This window comes from Canis lupus, chromosome 32, assembly GCF_003254725.2.
Source record: "Canis lupus dingo isolate Sandy chromosome 32, ASM325472v2, whole genome shotgun sequence".
Classification (NCBI taxonomy): domain Eukaryota; kingdom Metazoa; phylum Chordata; class Mammalia; order Carnivora; family Canidae; genus Canis; species Canis lupus.
In genome coordinates, this window is record NC_064274.1 from 26,417,293 (window position 1) to 26,437,638 (window position 20,346).

Consider the following 20,346-nt stretch of genomic DNA (forward strand, 5'->3'; position numbering starts at 1 on the left):
GACTCTGGCTGAAAGTCCCACGCAAGCCCACGTCCGTCCCAGGCACAGAGGGCAAGGCCGTGTCCCAGTGCACCTGCACGCTGGGGCACACAGAACACCCACAGGCTGCAGGTCACGCTCCTGTGCGCTTCCCTTCGGCCCTGCCCCACCTTGTTCTTGCTTTCTCCCCCACCCCCAGGCCCTCTGCACACAATGGGATTTTTGTTTGCTCCCGTAGCAGGTGACAGCGCACTCTCTGCTTTGCCTAGCTCTGTGCTGCTGGTCTCTCAGGTAACAGGTGGCAGCTTCCCCTGTTGGATTCTAGGTATAAAAAAGAATGACCTCATCGGGGTGGAGCTCTGGGGCTCGGCACAGGTGGCAGTCACAGCCAGGTCACCCGGGCTCCGGGCAAGCCGGGGAAGCCGTTTAGTAGGAAGGGGGCAGTTCAACGGGTCACTCTAGTGGCTTCAGCCCTGACCCTGAGGCACTTGGGCAAACAGCCGTTGCCTGCAAGCCTCACGAGCTTGCCTTGGCCTCAGATGGAGCCCAGGGAAGCCGGTGGGAAAGAGAGCATGGGCACCAAGAGAAAGAATCTGACTTTCCTGAGGCCCAGGCTCTACATGCTGGAGAGAAGGAAGACGGACACGGTGGTGGACGGCGGAGCCCCTGGGGAGCACTCCGGTGCCTTGAGGAGGAGCCAGTCGGACAGGACGGAATACAGCCAGAAACTGCAAGGTAACCGCGCGGCTCGGTTGTCCTAGGTCCCTGCGCTCGCAGCCCCGGTCTCCTATGCCTCCACTTGCAAAGAAATCACTTAAGGCAAAGCAGAGAAATGGAATAGGACCTTCTCGGTAAACTGGGAAACCAGGCAAATAAGAAAATTAAAAAAAAAAAAAAAAAAAAAAGAGAGAATGAAAGTAAATGTCATTCATAAATTATAGGGAAGAAACTTATCATGTGCTTCAATACTTAACGAACCAATTCTGATTTTTTTCTGAATATATGTATTTTTTCCTGGCAAGGGTAATATCTCTTCTGCGATCTTCCTCCCTTCCTTCTCCCTCCTCCAGCCAGTTTACCAAGTGGGAAGCGCTAGAAAGCAAATGATTTAGAAACCGACAAGATATGGTTTCTCTCAATAGATAGGTGTGGGATGTCGCACCATGAGATCTATCTAAGTAATTGTAGTGAACTGTGATTGTGGTTATCCTAAAGAGGGGCATGGAACTGCAATCATGCCTGTGAAAAACGAAGAATGTTAGTCATTGGGTTGGTATAATGGGATTTGTTGAAAATCACAGAGGTGTTCATTCCTTTAGAGTGAATCGAGCTGTATCCAAATATGGTAAGAGATGTTTAGCATGCTTAGATTGAATGACTTTTGAGGAAATAACTTCAGTTTATTTTGTGATGGTCGTAAGATAGTTTGACATATAAGTTATTATATAAAATGTCCAGTTTAAGGCCCTAAATATCTATCCCTTCCCATCCACCCTCTCTTTTTCCTCCCTTTCTCTTGAAGGTCACTTGTTCAAGCAAACTTCATTTTGATGTTGATTGTGCAATGTTTTAAGTATCCACTGCAGTACCTGTTATGTGATCCCCAGAATCCGCCTCTCCTGCTTTGAGCACACTGTGTGTTTGAGCTCTTATAATCCCATTGTGAGCTGTCATTCTGGACTGACAAATTATGATGAAGCTAGAAAGACCAACAGGACACACTTTTACTTAGTAGGTCTCTTTTCCAAAAGAGAAAGAAAGAAAGAAAAGAAGAAAGAAAGAAAGAAAGAAAGGAAGAAGAAAGAAAGAAAGAAAGAAAGAAAGAAAGAAAGAAAGAAAGAAAGAAAATACTCAGACTTTGTAACACAAATTAAGTAAATTAAACACATTTAAATGAAATCTTTAAAGATTCCTAGTATGATTTAATACTTAAAAAAAAAAAAAAAAAAAAAACCCTGGTAGTTCAAGATTAAAAAGCAGTCAAGTTGTATCCTTAAAGGACTTTTCAAAAAATGGGAAAGGGGTATTGTTCGATCTTTGAAATTAACCTTTCTCAAGGCAGTGTATACATTGGAAGGAATGCAAATTTTAAAGCTATACACATTTGTCTTGCAATCCTGGCTCTTCAAAGCTATACACATTTGTCTTGCAATCCTGGCTCTTCAATTTATGACCTACAAGATTTGGAATAAATTACTTCTAATTTCCCAGCCGCAGTTTCCCTGTTTGTGAAAGTGGGACGATGATACCACTTAGTATTTCTGGGGGAATAAAATTAGGTAATTATATGAAATATCTCACATATTGCCTGACACAGGATATGTGCTCAATAAATATTTTTTATTTTAGGAATAATGGGAACAATGCTGATAAAATAAGACTTTCCCCCTATTAATCAAATTTACTAATCTATTTCAATTCTTCTTCTGTCTTTTGATGAAGAGACCGCCTAAACAAATTCAGTAAAAAGAAACCCTGGCTTTATCTCTAATAACATGTTTATTCTGTCTGAGATTTGCTAATTCAGCATCTTTTTGGTTCAGATTTTTCATTAACAAAATAAGTGGAAAATTTTGCTACTCACTTTCTAAGCTTAATTAAAAAAAAAATTCATCTGTGACCACAAAAGAAGGCAGATGTTTGTTGGTTACTTGACAGAAGACCTCAGGCTGCTTATGTACTCCATCGGATTTGTGGTTTCCCTCTGCTTTGTAGGATCCTACCTTTGAAGCTAGAAGAAAAGACTCAGGAGTTAACCATGTTCCTAGAATTGTCTATATAGGAGACACATCATCATGTAAAGATAGGCTGGCCCCCTGATAAATAACATTTTTCAGATGTAACTCTTAATAAAATCCAAGTCTGATATGTAATGCCTTAGAGAACTTTTGGCATGATTCTCCTGTAACTGCTTTGGCAACAATAAAAAACATTTTCATATTACCATTTAAAGCAATCAGTTTTGTTGGGTTTGTACTCTGGTCTGCATTATGCCCATTATCATACAGATGAATACAAATCACTTTAAGAAATTTTTTTATTATTGCAATGCCAAGAGTTTTTCCTCTGCCTGCCTTGGAATTGGTAGTTCCCTGAGAGGCACTGAATATGGATCTGAGCTGGTTAGAGCTCTCCGATGGATGGCCCAAAGCCATTGTGAGATCACAACATGCTTTTCAATGCTGGAAGGAGGCCTTAGATTATTTAGCCAGTCTTTCAGGGCTGTGTTGCTATTGGAGTAATACGGTTCACTGCTCTCTCTCCTTGACCAAGTTCTCTGGGTTCTGGGAAATCTTAGACCTTTTTTGTGGTGCCCCTGGGCTCACCTCTTACTCATACCACACAGTCTACTTGTTCATTCACTTTCTGGCTGACATCACTTTCGTGTGAATCCTAAATTGTAATTTCCTTAAAAATTGCACACTGAGAGCTACTAGATTAAACAATAGAACATAGTTCTAGGGGCACCTGGCTGGCTCAGTCTGTAAGGGTCCAACTCTTGGTTTTAGTTCAGGTCATGGTAACAAGGGTCATGAGATTGAGCCCCACATTGGCTCCTCGCTCAGCATGGAGTCTGCTGGAAAAATTATCTCCCTAGGGGTGCCTGGGTGGCTCAATAGGTTAAGAATCTGCGTTCAGCTCAGGTCATGATCCCAGGGTCCTGGGATGGAGCCCCACATTGGACTCCCTGCTATCAGCAGGGAGCCAGCTTATCCCATTCTCTTGGCTGTTCCTCCTGCTTGTGCTCTCTCTCTCTTTGTCAAATAAATAAATAAAATCTTTAAAAAAGAAATATCTCTCCCTCTGTCCCCCCTATGTGCACACGTGCATGCTCTCTTTCTCTCTCTCAAATAAATAAATAAATAAACCTTTAAAAAAATGGTTCTAATGAGAGTATCATAAAATCTTTGAAGAAGTCTGTGATCACAGACTTATTAGTCATTAAGCCTCAAGTTGTACGATAACAATTCTTTGCTAGTCTATTCTTAACGGCTCTTTTATTCCTTCAACAGATTTGTTCAGTTAATTGGCATTTATTGGATATGCTATGTGGTGAGCAAAACCAGAATATGTGCCAGGGATTACAACTACAAAATCATTAAGAAAAAAAAATGTCTGACCTTTACTCCAAAGGGGCTTAAAGTCTCATTGGGAAAGATAAGACAGGTAAACAAATGCAATAAAGTGGCATGACGGAGTACAGGTGGGATCAGCGGGTCCATAAAAGGAGGAAATGGTCTGTTCAGAATTGGGCAGGGGAGCGTTGTGGAAAACACTGTCGTTAAGAGTTGATAAGGTGGGCTGGGGGAGAAAAAGCTGAAGGGGGAGAGAAGTGTGTTTTAACTTCTTCATCGTACTTACCTCTGTCTGAAATTTTGTGGTTTGTTTTCTTGTTTATTGCCTATTATTGACTTCCATTTCCTCTCCCATCTTTCATCCCCCTCTCCATGAAAGAGACCTTATCTGTCTTGGTAACTGTTCCATCTGTGCACTTAGAATCATGCCCAGCACACCATAAGCATTCAGTATCTTTCAAACAGAATGAATGACTTGAATGAACTGGTCCAGGTAGGGAATCAGTGTGAGGAAAGGCATTGGAGCCTGAATTAAGAGCCCTTGTATCTTCAAATGTGAGGATACATGTTTCTATTAATAAAGACAACTCTCCAGTAAAAAGAAATAAACATATTAGGGATGAAAATGTACAGAATTGCCTAGATAATAAATAATTCCCAGTGGGAGCCTATTTCATTCCTGACTCTACCTTTTAGAGCACAGCAGACCCTCCTTTGACTCATTCCTCTTCTTCCATTCATCACAAGAGCTGCATCACCTTAACTTCCCACCTAGCTCAGCTACTCATTGCCATTTTACCGGGAGTCACAGAGAATGATCAAGGCAGGGGAAATGTACTGGCTAATTTATTCCGACTCTTTCTTTAAGGAATGATTTTGTGCATGATTATATGTGTGAGCTCTACATTTGAAATATGCCTAATTTAAAGTTATGTTTGTACAAGTGTGCCTGTGTATATACAAATCACCTGTCTATCTATAGTACGTAGATACAGTTGTGTATGTACTTGAGACATTTCTGTAATGATTGAAACTTATTGTACAAAGGTCATTGTTTAACATTCAGCAGCCTTTTCTGAAAACCCTACATGACTGATATAACTGACATTATAGGTTTCCTCTCAGTGTGGGTGATCTGGAATGACTATTTATAACCCCTCCTAATTCACGTATTGAAGCCTAATCCTCAATGTAGTATTATTTGGAGGTGGGGTTGGGAAAGATAATCAGGTCATGAGGGTAAAACCCTGCTGAATGGGATTAGTACCTTATAAGGACAATATGAGAGCACTCGCTCCCTCTCTCTGCTCTCTGCCATGTAAGGATTTGAGAAAACAGCCATCTACCAGGTAGGAAGGGGGGCCCTTACCAGACACTGGATTGGCCTTGAACTTGGACTTCCCAGCCTCCAGAAGTATGAGAAATAAAATGTTTGTTGTTTAAGCTACCCAATCTATTGTAGATTTGTTATAACAGCCCAAACTAAGACAGTGGGTCAGTTGCTTTTATTCCATATGGCCACACTAAGCCTCTGGTTAATTTTTTGGCTAATGCATATTCTTGCTTGTCAAGTATCAGGTGAAAGAGTGACATTTTATGCCATTACTGTTGCTGATAACACAAGTCAAATCCACATCCCCAATTCATAATAGGTCTGTAGTATTTTCTTGTCTTTCCTTTTTTCTTTTTTTGCAAAGACTGTTGTGTCATTCTCATTAAGAAAGGATTGCTTTGGGACACCTGGGTAGTTCAGACATTGGGCGTCTGCCTTTGGCTCAGGGTGTGATCCCGGAGTCCTGGGATCGAGTCCCACATCAGGCTCCCCTTGAAGAGTCTGCTTCTCCCTCTGCCTGTGTCTCTGTGTCTCTCATGAATAAATAAATAAAATCTTTAAAATAACAAAGGAAGGATTGCTTCATTGTTTTTATAAAATTTTCAAGTGTTCTTACTATGGTGATGATAAGGAACCAACCTACCACATGAACGTGTTACAGAATAACACATATTGCAAGTACAAGGACAAATGTCTCAAATAATAAGCTAGATATGGTAAGATTATGGGAACATTTAATTTGTTATGATTTTTAAGAATACAGACCAATCTGTAAGTGACCAGGAGGAGCAGTTACCATTGGGAGATTTGGTGGTTTCTGTTCTGGGCCTGGTGAAGGATGGAATAAAACTAATTGTGCGGCTGTCTATGCACATTTCTATCCCAGTGCTACAGCCCTTTGTGTGCCTCCTGTTCTCTGAGTATGGAGGAAATCCTTTTTTTATGGGCCTCCATACACCCTTTAGTGAAGCAGGAAATACTTGGATCAGGGGGTAACACCAATATAAATAGGGTGTTTTTCATGGTTTGAAGGGTAAATCTTTATAAAAGTCCAAAATTTTCAGGCCATTGTAAATCTACGTCATTTCTGCCTCATCACACTCAAAGAAGCCAAAAAGAAGCATGATATTTTACTTCTCTCTTTTTTAGTATTTTACATATTACATAATATTACATAATAGTAATAGTATTATATTTTACAGTTTTGGGGGAGAGTTATTTGAATTAAATAAAGGGTGAATCCCAGGAATCAAGGAGTTGGAGCTATTCCACTACAATCAAATTGTGATAAGAAAATTTATTCCTGTGCTCTACTTCTGGGACTCGAGATATAACTTTTCTTAAAGGCAGCAAATCCAGCTTCTAAGTGTGTTTTTCGATCCACAAAAATTATGGATTTATGGAAACTAGAAATGAGAAGTCAAGAGGGAGGGAGGGAAGAATGGAAGAAAGGAAGGAAGGAGAGAGGAGGAGGGAGTGGAAGAGGTATGAGGGGGAGGGAAGAAGTGAGGGGTAAAGGTATTTTGGGGGAGGGGAGAGGAGGAAGGGGAGAGAGAAAGAGAGAAAAAGAGGGAACTCAGATGTACAAAGCATGAATAGAAATATACCTTAAAATAATGGTATAGTTGGGAAAAGATGTCTCAGAAAAAAGGATTTAAGCTACATTCCTCTTTGTTTCTGCAAATACAGGAAAGGAAAAGACTTTTTATAGTATTGCCTTTCTTGACATACTCATGCTAACTTCAGTACTTCTGTGGATATTGATTTCTTGGTAAGGGTGAAACTATTGCAGGGACTCCTGAACTTGTAAGCAAATATCAACCCTTAGAACCAGGCAAGACTTGGTTTCAGGTTGTGCCTGAAAGTGCCCTTCTGTGGCCCCCTTTCCACCAGGAAGATGAGGAGTCCATGGGGCCAGAGTTACTGATGCCGTGAGACCTTTACCTTATTTCTAGACCAAGTTCAGAGTCCCTGGATGATGGAACTTCCTGTTTCAACAGGTCCCAATACTGACTCTGAGACCTGCTGGGGCCTCTTCCATAGCACCCTCCTTGGGGCAGACTGTGGTTGCTGATGTGTACCCCCTTGGGTCTGAAAGGCCATTAATTATGAAGGTGTGTCTAGAGCTTGATCAAACTGAGATATTCACACTAAGCCTACCAGGCCCCTGGTGGGAGGGAGAGAGCCGAGGGAGGAAGAGTAAAGATTCAGACCTCGGAACTTGGGAAGAGTGAATGTGGGCCAGGGCCTCCTGCTGAAAAAAATCTAAATTTGAACTTGGCCTTCCAGATTATTAGGAAGGTATATTTATCAAAATAGATATATTTTATTTAACAGTTTGTCAGCTTGACTTACAACTGTTAAATATGTAGACATGATGTGTGAGCCTCCATTTGGACATTCAAGGAAGGCTGTTTATGAGTGGCTTTTGGTTATAAGCTATTTTTAGGAGATGGCCCTTATTCTACACTATGTGTGAAGAGCAAGAGGGAAGGAAAGGCAGAGACTGAGTGACTGATCTCTTCAAAATGGCACTGGCCCAGGGACTTTCACACACTATTATTTAATCTCAGCACCTTTCCAGTTCTGGTTTCATAGTTGAAAATATAGGTAGGTAGGGGAGGAAAAACTTCCCTCTACTCTCCCTGATTCACTGGTTGGGCCTATGAAATAAAGTGGCAACAGGCAGATTAATAGGAGAAAATGTATAGAAGCGTTTTCATTTTGAATATTACCTGCTGGACAGCATCACAGGAAAAAAAAAAGACCCATACTCCCAAAATTGTGAGATTGAGAGCTTATACAGCACCATAATAGGGACGGGAAAGGGAAATGTAGGGGAGGGTAAATCATTTTAGGAAAGATAAATGGGTTCTGAGAAGAATAGAATGGGGATATAATAGTTTGTGACGAAGTTTGTCTGGATGTGGTGTCAACTTCTAGTTTTCTCTCCTATGATAAGAGTCAATGTTCCCCAGTTGATGAAACTCTTGAGGAGGAGATTTGTGAATCTTTGGAGGATCCATCTTTAAGCAGATAGAGGGAGTTCAGAGAAAGCCTCTCTCCACATTTACTGTTTATCAAGTACCTTCAGCCTCAAATAATCAATATACCAATGCAGCGTATTTTCGGGTGTCACGTCCTAAACTCCTTCAGGTAGTAGAGCTTGGATTGGAACTCTGGTGCTTTAAATGTTTGCAAATAAGATGCATCTAAGTCATTCACTTAGAAGGTATTCATCTAGATGGTTTATTAGTAGCAAGAAGTCAAAGCAATTTGACAGTTGGGGTATATGTTTTCTAATGTAGTGACATTCCTCTGCTATGACGATAAAGCCTGACACTTCCCTGCAGGAGTGTTGCTGTTCAATAAATATTCTGTTTGTTTAATTGTAAGGAAACAAAATTACAAAGTTAGGTTAAGCAAGCCTGGCCTATAGTAATAGCTTGATGATCTCCATTTCCCACTTTCTTGATTATCTTGACACTATTTTTTATTTGTTTTTAAGATTTTATTTATTTATTCATGAGAGACACACAGAGAGGCAGAGACATAGGCAGAGAGAGAAGCAGACTCCATGCAGGGAGCCCAATATGGGACTCGATCCCAGGACTCCAGGATCACACCCTGGGCCAAAGGCAGGCGCTCAACCACTGAGCCACCCAGGAATCCCTTGACAGTATTTTTAAAATTTTGTTCTTGCCATAATTTTTTTATTTGCATCTCAAAAACTAATATACAACCCAAACCCTGAGAACCTTATTCTACAGCCATGAGGATGGGATGGGTGGGAGTAATGGTGGTGGGGTACGCATGTGCAAATGAAAAAAAATGGAATTATATACTGGGAACAAGCAGCTCATTATGTGGTAGGTGATATTTCCATAGAATTCTATGAAGTCAGTCTAAATTGGGAATCTTAAATGCAGCAGGAAAATAGTGTTATGATTAAAAAGCCTTTGTCCTAGGTTGCTATGAACAATTTCTGTCTTGATTAATGAATCAGAGAATAAATGAACACTCTAGGATACCTGAGCTGAGGCCCTTGATAGAGAATGTAATCTTGACTGTCTGACACCCAGTTCTGGCTCAAGGGAGAAAACTTAAAGGTCATGTCATCAAGCTACTGATCTGAGAACCCTGAGTCACCACAGCCCCTCACAGAATTGTCTTTCCTGAATGCTTCTTAATGTTAGGCCTTCAATGTCACTACAAAAAGCTGTCACAGATTTCTGCTTCTGTCTTTGTTGTGAAATAGTTGATGAAGACATTGTTTACTTCTCTTGGTGCCATCCAGTTTTATTCAAGGAAAAACTCTGCCTCCTCTTAAGAATTAGAACATGTCTCCCTCCCAGATAAAAACAAGCAATTTACTGTATTTATCTTCCTGGAGCTTGGAGTCCAATTTGTACTGAAGGCTTGGGCTTTAGAGTGGCTATTTTGTTTGCCTAAAAGTTTCTTCCCTAAAATCTCTCCACAAGGGTGAATTCTCATCATTGAGGCCTCTGCTTTCTTTCTGGAAGAGTCCTTCTCTGACCATCCTACCTAAAGAGGTATAGGGAAGGAAAGACATTTCCTTTATCCTCTTAGCTTCTATGCCTGGAACCTGTAAGTTGACATGACAAAAGACAGATTGACAGGAAAAAAAGGATATAGATTTTATTTGATGTTAACATTTTTACATGGCATGGATGGCATCATAGAAGAAAATCCCCAAGAAACAGACCCATGGTTAGATACCATTTTATCAAAGAGTGATAAGTTGTGGAGATGTGAGAAGACAAAGGGAAAAAGTGGTGTGAGATTGTGGGAAATGGTGTGAAATTGTGGGAAAGAGAACAGGAAATATGTGGGGGAGAACTCATGGACCATAAAGGTTATTTTTAGTGAGGTTTGTACAGACTCACCTTGATGTCAACTCCCTATCTCTGGTAATAAGAAGGTTATCTACCTGATACTGGGAGAGCATCTTGCTCACAAGAAATGTATACTTTGTTCTTAGGTACAAAGTGGGAGGAAGGAGAGCTCTTCCTGCATCTGGTATTTCTCAGATCCCTTCAGTTCTCAAAATAATCAATATGCCAAAATGGCATATTTTCAGGTGTGCAGGCATTTCTGGGGCCTTTGTACCACCCTACTATGCTCTAAAATTATGCTGTTTCATTTTCACTTCTCTTTTCTTTCTTTTTTAAAAGATTGTATTTATTTATTCATGAGACACACACACACACACACACACACACACAAACACACACACAGAGGCAGAGACATAGGCAGAGGTAGAAGCAGGCTCCCCCTGGGGACTCGATTCTAGGACCCTGGGACCACGACCTGACCTGAAGGCAAACGATCAACCACTGAGCCACTGAGATGCCCCATCTCTTTTCTGTTTAAATGTAATTCTCCTTGGAGATAGAGATTTAGTCTTATTTTAACACTTAAGCAGTGCCTGGTATGTGATGCTCAGCTCAATGACTGAAAAATATTGAGTGACTAATTACAACTATGTTGATCATTATCATTGATTTATTCGTCTTTACAATATTGTTATTCCTATTTCCCCATTACTTAATTGTTGTCAACTTTTAGGTTAGCTGCTCTAAATTCCTTTACTGTAAAGGGAGAGAGACTGTAAATAAATAAATCTAATTTAAAAAGAAAGGAAATAATTTCTTGGCCGAAGAAATGAGATCTCAGTTTTAATTAATTTATTCAACGAACATTTGCTCGGTATTCGTATGTGCCTGATATTGACTAGATCCTGAGAATATAGAAATACATCAGAAGCAAGCCCCATCCATTTAGTGACAGGCAGTGAGCCAATAATTGTAGAAATGTGCGAAGTGCCTGAGGTGTGGCCGCAGGTCGAGTTTCTGGGTTGCAGGTTCCGAGATGGAGATTAGGGTGTAGGAGCTTCTTATGTTCTTGTGACCAACCACCTGGGGAAGAGTAGGGAAAGGCAAAGAGCTGAGAGAGAAGCAGTTAATACTCTTATCTAGTCTCAATGGAAGCCTTAGCCAACTTTAAAGGCAAGTCCTAAAGATAACATGATCCTTCGGAGTTGTCACCAGTGGTATGAAGGACCTGAGCCTTTGTATCACCCTTCAAGTTACCTGCTGGGGCCACCTTGGGAAGGAGGTAGGACCTGGGAGATATTCTTATCTGAGACAATCCCTGAAGAGGGCTTGTCTGCTGGGGGTGCTCCCTGCAGCTACGGCAATAAATTTTTTACTCCTAAAGGGGAACTAATCAGCTCATCACAATATCCACATCATATTAAGTGGTTATTATGATATTAGAGACACAATAAAGCAATGTAAGAATTGTGATGAGAAAGAACTTTATCACACCTCTAAAATGGCAAAAGTAGAAACATTGAAATCTGAATCTTGAAATCTAGTTTGGATTGTTTAGGGGCACGGGTGTGGTAGGCATTCCAGACAGAGATTAAATGTGTCCTACTACATGGGACAAGGCATTAAAACTGGTTTCCCTGTTAGAGGGTTCATTAAGAAATGAAAAAGATGGTACTAACACCACCTGAGCATGTGTACTAGGCACATAGGTACATTATGTTATATTACCCTCTAAACAACTTGGCAAAGAAAGTATTGCCCTGATAATGTTCTTTTTTTCCCCCTGATAATGTTCTAACAATATGAGATCCTGACAGGGTCCAAAACACAATAAGACAAAACCCGAAAAAATCACAAACCAAAACAAAAAAGGTATTGTCATGTATTTATAGATGATAACACTAAGGTTAAGAGAGACATAGCCATCAGGCCCACAGTCACAGAGCTAGTAAATGGTGAAGACGAAATTTTACCAAGGTTGACTTGCCTCCAACATACATGCTTTTCAACCACCATGTAGTCTCCATTATTCTACCCTTAGCTTTTAGCACTGGTACCTGTTTTGTGATTTAAGGAATTTACTGATTTTGATTAAATTTTGAACAATACTCAAAAATATCAGGAGACTCTTGGTTTCTGCCCCCACATCCATCTACAATCTTGAAGTAAACAATGATCAACAAGTCTATCTCAGGGGGATCCCTGGGTAGCTCAGCGGTTTGGCACCTGCCTTCTGCCCAGGGCGTGATCCTGCGGTCCCAGGAACGAGTCCTATCGGGCTCCCTGCATGGAGCCTGCTTCTCCCTCTGCCTGTGTCTCTGCCTCTCTTTCTTTCTGTGTCTCTTTCATGAATAAATAAATAAAATCTTTTAAAAACACACACACACACACAAAAAACCCAAGTCTATTTCAGTGGCTGTATTATTTTATGCTTTTCAACAAAATGTAATATGTGGAAGTTAGAAATAGGCACAACTGCAATGATGAGGGGTATACTTGATAGATTCACTAGAATGTTCCACTCTAAGAATACAAATCCGATTATTTGAATTATTTAATCTTGAAAACTACTACTCATCACTAACAACAGAGCACATAGCAGGATGAGGATGTTTGATGAAAAACTGGGTTGGAGTGTCAAACCGTATTGCTCCTCTGGCTTAATAGTCCTCAGTGCTTTTCCATGTTCTATAGTGATGGTATCCAAAGAGATAAAGATATCCCAGGAGTTTTTCAAGACAACCCATTATGAAAGAAAAATATGTTTATTTTTCAGTTTTGTCCTTTGAAAATATTTATTTTTGATTTTTCATTATAATATACATGATACATTAATACTATCCGTATACTAGAGATTCATGCTCAAAACAGTTTGACATATGATCAAAAAAATTGAGGATGAGGGGTGCCTGGGTGGCTCAGTCAGTTAAGCGGCTGCCGCTGGCTCAGGTCATAATCTCAGGGTCCTGGTATTGAGCCCCACATCTGGCTCCATGCTCAGCGGGGACCCTGCTTCTCCCTCTTCTTCTGCCCCTCACCCTGCTTGTGCTCTCTCTCTCTGTCTCTCTCTCTCTCTAGCTCTTTCTCTCTCAAATAAATCAAATCTTTAAAATAATTGGGGATGAAATTATGTCCATACTACAAGAATGAAGCTTGAAGATATGATACTAAGGGAACTAAGCCAGACACAAAAGAACAAATATTGTATGATTCCACTTACTTTAGGTACCTAGAGTAGTCAAATTCATAGAGGTAGAAAGTTGAGTAGTAGTGGTCAGAGGCTGGGGAAAAGGGGAGTGGGGGTTAGTGGTCAATGAGTACAGAGTTTCAGTTTGGGAAGATGAAAAAAATTATGGAGACAGATGGTGGTCATGGTTGATGTGCATGGTTGATGTGCATGTACTTAATGCAGCTGAGCTGTACACTTAAAAATAGTTAACCAGGGTAAATTTTCTATTATGTATAATAATAAAAAATAATAAAGGTTGGAGATCTCTGGTTGTCACAATGGATATAAGGTCTAAGTTACAACTTGACTCCATCTTTCCACGCTCATCTCTGTGGGCAGTTTTTCTTTGGACTGGTATGCCTTGCTACATGCTATTTCTTCGGCCTGGAGTGCTCTCCCTCACCCTGTTTGCTTTACAACCCCCCTACTCATCTTTTCAAGTCAATTCTTCTGAGTCATTTCACGCAAAATATATCACATCCTCTATACATTTCTCATATTCACTATTTACATGCTGATTTCTTTTACTTGATTGAAACTCCCAAGGACAGGAACACTTATATCTTCAAGACTGAGGAAAAGGTGGCCAGTACTCAATGATCATATTTGTTTAATAAATGAGTGAGTAAACGAATAAATGCTAAACAATAAGTAGGTGCCATAGCAGTTGTGCAATGAACATCCTGAATGGGTAAAGGAGGCCCTTCCTTGTGATGGGTTCCTTTGAAGCCAGGTCTTGATCACCTTACTCACTTCAGGGTCACAGCTCCTGGGTGTGGATTTAACCTAGATGATATTTAATCCAGACAAAAATTAATCAATTTTTATCTTATCTCATAACCCTCTTCTCTATATTGCTGTTTTGTTTGTTTGTTTGTTTTCTTAGATCACCCTTACAGTTCTGCCCTCATTAGCAAGGGCATACAAAAATCTCATCTACTTCATGATGGAGGATCTACACGTTATTCCTTGGAATGCAATCTCACGTGCTTACAACCAGATATGGATAAAAAAAATTAAGTTACTCTTGATCTGGGCAAATGAAAGGTTCTAAGAAGTGATTCTCCCCTTTTCTTTGTTAACCAGTCTACACATCTAAAAATAGAAATAATGCACTTAAAAATAGTTTAGAGTACTGACCAGAGTTTGACTTGCTTGTGAATGTCACACCAATGAGATATCTAGAATTGTCCTTATGTTATAATGGTGCTCCAGTTTTTAAAATATTCAAAACTCAACCGAACATTTAAAAATAATACAGTTATAACCTCACAGGGTGCTTTTACTTCATTACTCTGAGCATTTCTGCATAGAGCGAAATTTTAAATTAAGATGGGAAATTAGATTTCTTTTAATGAAGGAATTCTTGGAAGATGAAATCAATACTTCCTGACAAAATCAAAGCTTCATTATATTGTAGTTACAAATAAATTTTCTTATGTATTTGATTTTTCACATGTAGAGTATAATCAACATTTAACTGTAATTAAATTTTTTTCAGTGAATCATTAATCAAATAAGATTTTGGATTGGGATGAACCTATCAGGAAAACTCAAGCCTTGTATCATTTTTTGTATGTGTTATAAGTATGTACAAATTCACAGTGCAAAAACAATTATACCAAGCAAAACACTCAAGCCACAATTTGATCTTATTTCAAAATATTCTTCTTCATGTTAACGCTTGTGTCAACCTTGCTGACTTTTCCTGTTCTCAGATTACATCATGTGTAATAAAAGCCTGTTCATATACTCACAGTATACACTATGTGCACATATACTACACATTTATGTATACTAGATACATCTATACTTGTACATGGCTCACTCTTTTGTGTATGATATTTGGAGCCAATCTGTAATAATTAAGTTGAATTAAAAAGGTCTCTTTCAGACCTGCTTCTCATTTGTCTAAAATATATAAAAAATGGAGCATGGTGTAACTCCTATATCTAGGTCAGCATAAAGTTTTTGGTGATAAAAAGAGGGGAAGAAAGTAATCACACTCTGATAATTTGTCCACAGATTGCCTTAAATTTATCTTTACCCTAAATTCATGCACAATTAGCAAATTGATTTTTTTAAAAGAAGACAGTGATGCTTTTCCCACTCTTATACCATAACTTTCTTCCCTTCAGAATTCTGCTCAAAAATGACCTTAGTAATGAGACCTTCTGTGACTTCTCTTTATACAATAGTAACCACTGTCCACCACCTGCTATGTTTTTTTTCATAGTGCCTTATTACACTCCGGCATGATACATATTTTTTTATTAATCAGTTTATTGTTTTTCTTCCATCACTAGAATAGAAGCTTCATAAGAGCTGAGGTTATTCTCTTTTTTCACTGCTGTATTGCCAGCATCTAGAATGGGACTTCTCAACATTGGCACTACTGATATTTTGGACTAGATAATTCTTTGTTGGAAAGGCACTGTCCAGTACATTGTAGGATTTTAGCAGCATCCCTTACTTCTACCCAGTAAATGCCAGTTACATTCCTACTACCCCCAGCCCTGACAGCCAAAAATGATTCCAGATATTGCCAAATATCTCTGGGGGTGGAGGGTCGGGGGAGCAAATTGCTGGTTGAGAATTACTGATCTAGAACAATGCCTGGCACAGTGAGCACTCAATAAATATTTGTTGAATGAAATAAATATTTGTTGAATGAGCAAACAAGTGGATAAAACCAGTATTTCTCATCCAGCCAAAATCTTGCATTTTCAACAATAGAACAATTACAACAGAAAAATTGAATAATACAGTGAGAACTTTACAAGTAAAGTTCTCTTTCTATCTAGGGCTTAAAATTTGTTCACTTTGACTAATCTTCTCCTGCTAAAGACTTTGAATAACGATATTTCCAGAAAGTCCCCATTTATTTAGTTCCTAATTGTTTGGGCTGCACTATGCTGCTTACTGTAGGGACCTGTAAAATTCAAACCAATGCCACTTAAGTATTTTTTCAAGCCAGGTAAGCTTTGTTGCATTCCTTTTTGAAACCCACTCTTTTACTTTCTGCAGCAATTAGCAGTCAGAGGAAATAAATCACATGCCCTTCAAATGAGAATAAAATATTTCCCTGCCCCAATGTTTGAGCTTTCAAATTCTGAGCAGTGGAGGGTCTGCTCTTTCACGTTTTCACTTAATACTTCACTGGCTCCTCTCCAAAACCTGTCTGACATGCAATTATTTTCAACCTATTTCACAGAAGGCCTGCTCCATTCATCTTCCTGTGGGTCAAATTTCCATTGAAACTGATAAAAGATTTTACTGTGTGAAACTTAAGTCAGTAGGGTTCAATGCAATGCTAAGCCAAGGTTTTTTGGGTTTATGGGGGCAGACATGAAATATGGTACAGAGAGGGATGAAAGAACATCCATAATCATATCTATGGGGTTGGTAATGATCTGTCTGGAATAAAACCCTGGATAGAATTATGGGTGGTGTTTACACTTATGGGGAGAGAGGGGCCTGGCCAGGTGGGGGTTGGGAGGGGGTGATGGTCAAAGTCTGACCTCAATTTATAACTCTGGTACTTAAGGTAAAAGACTTTCTTCTTTAGAAATTAGTTCCCTTTTCTCTATAATGAGATGGAACTAGATAGACTTTATCACCTTGTCTCCCTTACCTGCTTTTTCCCCATTGTTCCCTATTTCTTTAAATGGCACCATTACCCTGTTAAAAGGCAGAAATCTATAAGTCAGCTTTGACTTTTCTTCTCCTTTACCCCATACACTGATTGGTCACCTGGTTTGCCTCTGAAATTTCCCTTGATCTCTTCAATTCTCTCTATCCTCTTGGTAACCAGCCTGCCTAACTGTAACTGCCTCCATCTCTCCCCCCATTACAAGACTGGGTTCATGGCCACTTCACGGTCTCCCTGCCTTCAGGCTTGCTCCCTACTTTCTTTCTGAAATCTGTTTCTACTGAGGCCAAAGTGATCTTGCAAAGAAAATCTGATCTTAAGAATTAGGAGTTCTTAGAAATTCCAGATTCCTTAATTAGGCCTTCAAGATCTGTCTCCTGATCATTTTTCTAGACACATCCCCTTACCACATTCTCTGGTGTTTGTCCTGAAGCATTTTTCAAATCTTCGTTTGCTGCTGAGCCTTTGGGCACACTACTCCCTTTGCTCGAGAGGGCACTTTCCCTTCTTCTTCGTAGTCTAAAACTTTCCGATTTCGTTTCTGTGTCACTTCTCCAGCAGGCCTGAACTCTACACAGGTTGTGCAGGTCACAGTTTGTTGTGATTGTATTTGTACACAAGTTTTAAAATATTGAACTTTAAAATTACAAAGGGATTTGTTTGCACACCCTTTCTAGAGTAATTTTCTCTAAAATCTTTCACAGTTGTCACATTCAACTCCTAATATAGCAACAATATTTTGGTAACCTGACTTTATCAAATAATTTCAAAGCATTAAAGCAGTTTTCATGAAAACACACATACCCTTACTCTCATATTTCATCAATTTAAGTTTAATTAAATTAATGTAATTACAATAAGAAGTACAACTGAATCAGATTTGCTGTTGCACACAACCAATTCTTGGAAAACATACATCTTAATCATTAAGTGAATAAGCGCATGGACATCATTTGGTATGTTTTAGGAGGGGAATGGGAAGTATTGATTTAGCCTGTGACTTTAATAATCTACCTTTACTTGTATAGTTACATTTCTTAACAGAAAAGATTATTATTTTATTTACCATTGCACTCAACATAAAGCAAATCTAATAATGTAATTTTAAAAAACTGATGTTAAATTAAATACAAGTTTTAAGGGATGCTTGGGTGGTTCGGTGGTTGAGCATCTGACTTCGGCTCAGGGCGTGATCCTGGAGTCCCAGGATCAAGTCCCACATCGGGCTCCCTGCACGGAGCCTGCTTCTCCCTCTGCCTGTGTCTCTGCTTCTCTATCTCTCTGTGTCTCTCATGAATAAATAAATAAAATCCTTAAAAAATATATAAGATTCAACTCTGAAAACTATAGAGCTTATCAAATTGCTAACACCTTCAAATTCTGATAATTTTTATTTGTATTTAATTGTGACCACACTTATGGTTGTGATGAAATTATGAATTAATTCAGGGTCAGGTTCTTGTGTTATATTAACCTTGTATTCTTCACAGTCAAGTGACTTTTCAGGTTGCTCAGTGAATAAGTGTTGAGTGGTGTATATGTGCCTGCTTGGTCTGGTCTTAGGGATGTGGGGGCGGGTGAGGGCTGGTGTGAAGGCTTTGGGCACAACCTTAAAATTGATGTGTGAAAATATTAGTTCTAACTCTTCTTTATTAAGAGATAAGTGAGATTACAGAAATCAAAATCCATGAGTATTTATTGCTAGTCATTGATAAATAATATCAACTAGGAGCTTTAATCCAAGTAAATAAGGACCTAGGATTTTAAAAGAGTCATAACTTATGTACTTTAGCAGGATGTATATCCTATTTTATTCATCTGCTTGCTCTTTCAACTCTCCTGAGAAGCACAAGATTTTCAGTGAATTCCTCAGAAACTCATTTGCATTGATGATTTCGCTTCTGGGTAAATGGGAAAAAATCAGATTTTTAAAATTCGAGGGTTTGTATTATGCCGAACAGTAGGCAAGGGCTATATCCCCACCTCATTTGAATTCAGCCTAAGTAATAAGAATGCACGTTTGGCCTGGTCCTGAAATGACTGTGTCGAAGTCCTCGCCGTATTGTGTTTTTTCCCAGCGCAGGTCCAGAATGAAGGAAGGTAATTTCCTGAAGGATGCTCAATCTCTCTTCCTATCCGTGGAACATTTCCAAGAGGGGGGAAAAAAGAGAAAAAGCAGGTGCAGCCATTCAGAACCAGATATAGAAAAATGGCAAGTAAATCATGGTCATAAAAATAATGACTGGCATTTTTTGAGAGGTTTCTGTGTGTCAGACACTGAGTTAAGCAATTTGTACACTTTATCTCAATTCTCATAACCTCCCAGCTTGAGTAGTGGTTAAAATGCAGGTTTAGGAGCCAGACTGGCTCAGGTTTGAATCCACTCACTGTGATTATGACCTTGGGCCTTAACCTCTGTGTGTTTCAGTTTCCTTCTGTGTAAATGAAAGGAAGGGAATTTAAACATCTACCTTGTAGAGTTTCTGTGAAGATTTAAGAGCTAATACAAGCCAAGCTCCGTATTTAGCACAAAGTGAGTACTCAAAAAATGTTAGCCCTTATTACCATTACCATCACTATAGTCGCTATTCCCTCTCTGCAGATGAAGCAGTTTTGTGAGGCCAAATGACTTGGCCAAGGTCACTCAGCCAGTGGACGGCAGAGCCAGTACTGAACCATATGTCTGCCTGTCCAGCACAATTCCACCGCACATAACACAGCACACCCTGATCATGACATAAGAGGTCAGGCCAGAGGACAGAGGCCCCAGGCTTCAGAGCTAAGCACTTCTGGTTCAGATCCCAGCACTCCCGTACAGTCTGTGAGTCACTGGATGAATTTTACTTACATCTGCCGTGTTCAATGTATTCATCTCTAAAATTAGGGTAGTGTCCCATTTTTAGTGTTGCGATGAAGATTATAGATAAATTTATATTTTGGTAAATGGATACACAATAGGTACTTGATAATGGGTGCCCTATGTTAGCCTATCACAATATATGATAACTGCAGTAATATCGTTAAATGCTTTAACATCAAAAATAATTTTTAAGGATATATGCTTGTTTAAACAAAACATGGTATATGCATATAATGGAACATTATTCAACCTTAAAAAGGAAGGAAATCCTGACATGTGCTATAACATGGATGAACCTTGAAAACATTATGCTAAGTGAAGTAACCCACTTACAAAAGGGACCGAGAGTAGCAAAATTCAT

The 20,346-nt window shown here is 39.4% G+C and overlaps 1 protein-coding gene across 2 annotated transcripts in view; it reads left to right on the forward strand.

Annotated features, from left to right (window-relative positions):
• Positions 1-223: 223 nt before the first annotated feature.
• The window catches only part of ARHGEF38 (Rho guanine nucleotide exchange factor 38), a 128,986-nt gene continuing 108,863 nt past the window's right edge, over positions 224-20,346 (forward strand). The window contains exon 1 of one of the 2 annotated variants that reach the window (XM_049104806.1): positions 224-714. In XM_049104806.1, the coding sequence (XP_048960763.1) occupies positions 519-714 (196 nt within the window). In that variant the 5' untranslated portion in view covers positions 224-518. The remainder of the gene's footprint in view (positions 715-20,346) is intronic. The other variant, XM_025465803.3, reaches the window with a different exon arrangement.